At 43.2% G+C, this 7915-nt stretch overlaps 1 protein-coding gene across 1 annotated transcript; it reads left to right on the forward strand.

The window, feature by feature from the left end:
- Window positions 1–1277: 1277 nt before the first annotated feature.
- LOC134545519 (ATP-binding cassette sub-family G member 4-like) lies at window positions 1278–7325 on the forward strand (the record flags this gene model as incomplete). The annotated part of the gene is made up of 3 exons (XM_063388605.1): window positions 1278–1492; window positions 6756–6901; window positions 7087–7325. Coding segments are annotated over 3 exons (600 nt in total), but the record flags the coding sequence as incomplete, so codon positions are not given.
- Window positions 7326–7915: the final 590 nt, after the last annotated feature.

Below are 7915 nucleotides of genomic sequence, written 5' to 3' on the forward strand. Positions count from 1 at the left end.
GGTGGCAGTGAGGTGGCAGCGAGGCAGTGAGCTGGCAGTGAGGGGGCAGCGAGGCAGTGAGGTGGCAGTGAGGGGGCAGCGAGGCAGTGAGGTGGCTGTGAGGTGGCAGCGAGGCAGTAAGCTGGCAGCGAGGCAGTGAGGTGGCAGTGAGGTGGCAGCGAGGCAGTGAGCTGGCAGTGAGGTTGCAGCGAGGCAGTGATGTGGCAGTGAGGCAGTTAGTCAGTGAGGTGGCAGTGAGGTGGCAGCGAGGCAGTGAGGTGGCAGTGAGGCAGTGAGGCAGCAAGGCAGTAAGGTGGCAGCGAGGCAGTGAGGTGGCAGTGAGGTGGCAGCGAGGCAGTGAGCTGGCAGTGAGGCAGCTAGGCAGTGAGGTGGCAGTGAAGCAGTTAGGCAGTGAGGTGGCAGTGAGGTGGCAGCGAGGCAGTATGGTGGCAGTGAGGCAGTGAGGTGGCAGCGAGGCAGTGAGTTGGCAGTGAGGCAGCGTGGCAGTGAGGTGGCAGCGAGGCAGTGAGGTGCCAGCGAGGCAGGGAGGTGGCAGTGAGGTGGCAGCGAGGCAGTTAGGTAGCAGCGAGGCAGTGAGGTGGCAGTGAGGTGGCAGCGAGGCAGTGAGGTGGCAGCGAGGCAGTAAGGTGGCAGCGAGGCAGTGAGGTGGCAGCGAGGCAGCGAGGCAGCGATGCAGCGAGGCAGTAAGGTGGCAGCGAGGCAGTGAGGTGGCAGTGAGGTGGCAGCGAGGCAGTAAGGTGGCAGCGAGGCAGTGAGGTGGCAGTGAGGTGGCAGCGAGGCAGTGATATGGCAGCGATGCAGTGAGGTGGCAGGGAGGGGGCAGCGAGGCAGTGAGGTGGCAGTGAGGTGGCAGCGAGGCAGTGAGCTGGCAGTGAGGGGGCAGCGAGGCAGTGAGGTGGCAGTGAGGGGGCAGCGAGGCAGTGAGGTGGCTGTGAGGTGGCAGCGAGGCAGTAAGCTGGCAGCGAGGCAGTGAGGTGGCAGTGAGGTGGCAGCGAGGCAGTGAGCTGGCAGTGAGGTTGCAGCGAGGCAGTGAGGTGGCAGTGAGGCAGTTAGGCAGTGAGGTGGCAGTGAGGTGGCAGCGAGGCAGTGAGGTGGCAGTGAGGCAGTGAGGCAGCAAGGCAGTAAGGTGGCAGCGAGGCAGTGAGGTGGCAGTGAGGTGGCAGCGAGGCAGTGAGCTGGCAGTGAGGCAGCTAGGCATTGAGGTGGCAGTGAGGCAGTTAGGCAGTGAGGTGGCAGTGAGGTGGCAGCGAGGCAGTGAGCTGGCAGTGAGGTGGCAGTGAGGCAGGACTGCTCGGCCCGCAGGACGCGCGGCGTGTCGGGCGCGGTGCTGACCAACGGCCTGCCGCGCCAGCCCAGGTTGTTCCACAAGCTGTCGGCCTACATCCAGCAGGAGGACTTGTTGCAGCCGCGCCTCACTGCGCTGGAGGCGCTGCAGGTCGCCGCCGACCTCAAGCTGGGCCGCGAGCTGACGGCACCGCAGCGCGCCGCGGCGGTGAGTCGCATCCTCCTTCACGTGTTTCCGGGTGGTCACCACCTCACCTCACCTCGCGCGAGTCAGCCTCATTCCATCCATGCAGACCCTGCCCCGGGCGGGGAGATACAACACACATACGCCATTGCTGGTTACCCCGTGAGTCACGAGAATCCACAATAACGGACACAGGAAAAGACTAAATTAAGAGAGACGAATATTCAAACACATACAGAAAACAAACCAAAATCAAACGATTCAAAAGTTATAAAAAAAGCACTAGAGAATTTCTGCCACATCAGCTTATTTTGTATTTTTTTTCCCCGGGTGTTTGCATATTCATAATATCAATAATCTTTGTTGTCGGATATTGAGGTTTATTATTACTTAAAGCGTAACCAGCAATGGAGTATGTCCGAAAAAAAGGAAATCCTTATTCAGTCTTTCTCTTTGCAATAATCATTAAAATAACTTACTTACACTAATGTTTAGTAATTAATACATTTTTTTAGTTATAAATGTATGTTATTTAGAAGTGAAACATCACACTTAGATTTAACAACTTGAACGATTAATTTAATCATTTAATTTAATAATGTAGGTTTGTACTGGATGTTCACACTTTATTATAACAAACATAGCGATGTTCATCTTAATTAACAATAACAAAGATGATAAAACAAATCTTAATTTCTATTGCTCCAGGGAGTAATAGTATAAGTCAAAAACTTCTATTTTTCAGGAGAGAGGTTTAAAGATTTTAAATTAGTGACAATATCAAATTTCCATTATTTTAAATAAACCAAATGGCTACATATGCTTAGTAAATGATTTATTAGCATTTTACAACAACAATATTTCTTTCTTTATTGCTAAATATTAAATAAATGACATGTACTGTTAGGGCCCATCATTTACATGACTTATACTGGTGAGAACACTGCAGGTTTAAAGACATGTACTCTTAAGACCATTAATTACATGACTTATACTGGTGAGAATATTGCAGGTTTTCTTAAATTAGATGACACTTTTTGCTAAGAAAATGATTAATTGACAACATTCGTATACTTATTACAAAAACCTTTGGAAGGTAAAGCTCCGGAAAGTGCAAAAATATTCATTCATTGAATTCCTCTATATCAGGAAGTACATCTCTTGCATCCACAGTAGTTTTCAAGTTTAAATAAAAGCTGTGAAAAACTGTGTCTATCAATGGCAACAGCTCCAAGAGATCCTTCTTTTTCTCTTTGGAAATGGCAAGTGTGGAGTTATAACATTTCTTTGGATGTAACAGCTCATCTGGACTGCGGTTCCGTCGTTTTAAACAAATTTCTCTGAAAGGTGCGTCTTCATCAAGTGTGTTCTTAAATTGAATCACTCGTCGTTCTTGAGTGTATCTGAGCCATCTCATCTCAGTCCACTTGAAGGGTTCTCCTGAACTATCCTTCTTTCTAAGAAAGAGACTAGTTTTGTACAGCTCAGCAAAATTGAGGAAGTCCTGATGATTAAGTTCTACAACTTCAAATTTGTTTTTCCTTCCAACAGTTCTGACAAGCTGGTACCAGTCATGGGGGTGTGACACAGTGAAGCGCAGTTTTTTCTTCTGCTTTTCTATAAGTGCATGGTCTGTGTCACATTCCATATGACTATGCCCACTCACCATAAATTTATGGTCCACCAACTGAAGATTACATTTCTGTTGCATCAAATACAGAAACATTGCTGCTACATGCGAGTTACGGTTCTGGCCGCCACATGTATCTGAATATAAAATAATGTGCGTTACATCTTCAGGTAACTCAGAAAGCTCTCTCAATACACATGTGGCAACTTGATTTGCTCCACGAGCACCTTCGCCTTCATGCCACATATAACAACGAACAGATGGTTTACTAGTTTCGTGCATAGTTAAATTATACGTCCAGAGCTGTCTTTTGTAAAAAGACACAGACGACTGAACAAAAGGTGTGGGCAAACATTGTTGTAAGTCGAACGTAAAACACCTTTTGCTAGGATCATCTTTAGCAGTTTTCTTGTCGAGATCTTTCTGTAGGTATGCTTTATCAGCTTCTGCATGATGCACAGATATTTCCTGTTTTATATCTTCTTCTTCTGCACCACTCGCTAGCTTCACTTTCATTTGTAATGTGTCACACCTATGACAAGTGTCTACTTTTGGTGCTTTAAAGGCTAGTCCCAAGGACTTAAACTCCCTAGTATATACAGTACGCCCCACAGGATTAGAAGTTGATTCTTTGTAAAATGAGAACATAGTATTCAAATCCAGAAAAGAAGGAAGATACTTCTTGTTGTTTGTTCTTCGCGTGTAATGAGATTCGTAAGAAGGGAATGATTGTATATGCCTTCGAACCTCATCCAGTCGTTCATCAGAAATTGCATTACCAGGTGATGTTTTTCCCCTGTTGTCCTGCTGTGTGATACCAGATGTAGAGGTACTTCTGTTGGTGATTGCAAGAGTTACAAACATTTGTGTCTCATCTAATGTGTTCATAAAACATCCCCTACAAACTTTTTCTCTTTTCCCATTTATCTTAAAATGAAACGTATGTGTAACCATTCTAAATTTCTCTTTATCAGGATTGTAAGCTCTTTTTCTTGATGTTTTGGTTTCCATAGTATCAACAAGGCTGGCAACATATGCTACTCTCCTGTCTCTACTACCAAGAGACCAATATTCTTTAAAAATACTTTCTCTTATGTCTTCAGGAAGTCTCTTTCTACATTCTGCTCGACAGTCTCTAAGAGGTTTCATTACTCTAGCTTTGACAACTTTACCGCTTAAAGTTGTGTATGACACCCCTCTGTTACGGTTTACACACTTTTCTCTTTTTCTTGCTCTTGAAAACCTACATTTTTTCACTTCAGCTTCAATTGTTTGTGTATTGTCTTCTTTTTCTCCGAGACCAGCCTTCCTCTGGCGAGGAACATTAACGGAAACATCATCTTCACTTGAGCTTTTCTCTTCTATCGGTTCATAATCTGGATCAATTTCTCCATTATCAATATTTACTTCTGCAATGTCTTCAGTAACCATTGGATGGAGCACTGTCAAACTTCCATCTCCATTATTACCTATAAGTAAAACAATTATTTTAGCTACAAGCACACAATAATGCCAATGACTTTTAAAAGAATGATTAGTTTTGTATCAACTCTCTTACCTGCCCATGTGTTCCGCGTATTTTCAAGGCCTCTGTCCTCATCAACAACATCATAGGAAAATTCACTCTGTTCATAATGTGGTTCATTTTCTTTATTTCTGTTATTTGCATCTGCAATGTCTTCAATAACCATTGGTTGGAGCACTGTCAAACTTCCATCTTCATTATTACCTACACATAAAAATAATGACGTAAGTATAACCACACAATAAAGCCAAAGACTACAATATAATAATAGTTTTACATCTACGCTTACATGCCAACTCATACTATGTAACTTACTTGCAAGGCCTGTGTCCTCAACAACAACTTCAAATAAAACTTCATCAAGTTCCCAATTGTATGATGAGGTGTTTGGTAGCTGTGTGCCATCAACATTAACGAGTTGTTCTTCAGTCACATTAGAAATTTCTTCATCCATACCATTCGAAATTGTGTTCCTAGTATCTTGAACAAAGACATGATCGTCCTCGTTTGTTTTTCTTTCTGCAATAAATAAACAAATAAAATATGGGCACTATCATAACATGAGAATAACTGCACTATAAAAGCAACATAACTTTTGTCCTTACCTGACCAGTATTCCGCGATATTCACAGTTCCTTTCTCATCTATATCGTCCCTAACCTCAATTCGGTCGTTTGTTACAACAGGTATGTCTTTCACATTTTCAATCACATCTGAAATAAAATAAAAGACAAAAGTAATAATGCAAAAGATTTTACTGCAGTTACAGACATAAATGGAGTACCACACTAAATTTAATTAGCACTTACCTGCATTTAAACTGGAGGTATTCTCTTTAGCTATTTTCGTTTTTACAAGTTCAACAAGTTTTTTTCCTCTGCTATACATTATTTCTCCTACACACTATACATTATAATGTAAAAATCAGAGGAATAGTGAAAAATAACGCAGAATCTTCTACTATTGTTATAACTTTATAAGTTAAATTCTAACCACAACCAACAGCTGGGAGAAGTTGTTCCCAATAGTATAAGTCAGTAAACAAGCAACAGTACCAACATAATTTTGACTTGGGTGTAACAGTATAAGTTGACTTGTACTCTTACACCCAACATAATTTTGACTTGGGTGTAACAGTATAAGTTGACTTGTACTCTTACACCCAACATAATGAACTTTATTTCTCTTGGACTGTTAGGTTCAAATCGTTATTACACTGGAAACAAAGTACAGTAGAGACTTATACTCTTAGACACACATAGTCGGCTACTTAAAAAATACTAATATCCGAAAAAAAAAAATTCAATATTTTGACTTATACTCTTACTCCCTGGAGCCAAAGATTTATTCTAAGTTAAATATTTCACACAATAATTTTTTTTATAATATACAGTTACGTCATTGTAAAATGACATATATTACTCGCTAGATTAAATTAACAACGACCAAGTATTTGCAAACAATAATTACAATAACATTAAAAATTGCTTCAATTAAAACAAAAAAATATTGAGAAATTTTAAGAAACATTTTACCAAAATATTTTATGTGACATATTTTTTTATAACATTTTAATTATTATCTATAAAACATAAAAATTTATGGACGATGAACTTATTCATTGATGGTTAAATTTAAAAACCACAGAAATAAAATACAACATCTATGGTAAAATAACAAAACCAAAGTTATATGATATATAAACACGTATATTATTATTTTTAATTGACAAAAGAGCGTGTAGGTGTAAAATTACACTAAAAACTGTATAACATATGCTGACACAGATTTTTTTATCATTAAATTCAACTTTTTTACAGTCTACGGTAACACACGTGAACCCATGTACGAAAACCATGTAATGAAGGCACTCTTGTTCCTAAAGAGAGAGAGCATTGTGTGTAATTGATATTTTCTCGTTGGTTATGTTTGCCAATAAAGCTAGCACGGCCCTTAAGCACAGCAGTCAGTAAAGCGCGTAATAAAGTATTTTTAGGTTGAAGAGCCATGTTGCAGGTGAAATAGCTGATTGTCTGCCTGAGCCTGAAGAAGTGCTGCGACACTCGCTCCAAGCAGCTGTCACTCAGCCGGTGAAGCGACACTAACTTCCTCGTGTACGCATGCTGACTAAGGTGGAGGAGCTTCTGGGCTGCATGAGCCTCAAGGAGTGCTGCGACACACGCACGGAGCGGTTGTCTGGTGGCCAGCGCAAGAGGCTGTCGGTGGCACTGGAACTCGTCAACAACCCGCCTGTTATCTTCCTGGACGAGCCCACCACGTGAGTTGTTGATACACGTCTCCGTCAGGACCATGGAAGTAATTCTTGACTTTTGGCTTGAGTAAAATTCTGAGGATAACATTATGTGCCCTTGGATGGGGCCTTATTGAAAAGTGCAAGAAGTAGCTGTAAGTAGATGTAAGCGAGCTGGAGTGACAGCTGGCACGTGCTCGTGTGTGCGCCAGGGGGCTGGACGTGGTCACCATGAAGAAGTGCATCATGTTCCTGAAGACGCTGGCGCGGCAAGGACGCACCATCGTGTGCACCGTCCACCAGCCGTCCTCGTCGCTGTTCCGCCAGTTCGACAACGTGCTGGTGCTGGCGCGGGGTCGCTGCGTGTACCACGGCTCGCCCGGGCACGTGGTGCACTTCCTGGAGGCCGTGGACCTGCCCTGCCCCACCTCGCACAACCCCGCCGACTTCAGTACGTGCCCGCTGCTACACTCGCCGACCTTCAGTTCCTACATTGCCACTAACTGCAGCACCCACGTCGCTAGTTCCTTCTGACCTTCAGTGCCTACATACTCACATGCTACACCACCCACTCGCGAATACTCTCTGACCTTCAGTTCCCACATTCTCATTTGCTACACAACTTGGATGTGAGTTAGGCAAAGATCATCGGGAATAGCTTGTTAGGGATAACATAGTGGGTTTTGTTGGAGAGGGTGGTGAGAAGTTTGGATTCGATAGAATTGGTAGGACACTCATTCCTAGGAATGAAGGGCATGTCTCGGTGGGAAGGGTGTCGTTCTGCTGGATACTCAATGTCACACTCCACAATGTAGCCAAAATCGAAATAATCTGTTATGCTGGTGAAATCAATGTTAGTGGCATTGCTTCATTGAAAGTCGCTGTGAAAAGGGCAAGACATGGCCCAGCATATAAATTTTTGACATCTAGGTAAGCAAGAAACGATTAATGTTTTGTAGGTTAATGCATCTCAGGTACAGGGGCATTGTTTTCCATGCAGTTCCTCTTCATGCTTTGTGCCACACCACCTCAGATGCCTGA

The sequence above is a fragment of the Bacillus rossius genome, unplaced genomic scaffold, assembly GCF_032445375.1.
Source record: "Bacillus rossius redtenbacheri isolate Brsri unplaced genomic scaffold, Brsri_v3 Brsri_v3_scf78, whole genome shotgun sequence".
In the NCBI taxonomy this organism is placed as follows: Eukaryota; Metazoa; Arthropoda; class Insecta; order Phasmatodea; family Bacillidae; genus Bacillus; species Bacillus rossius.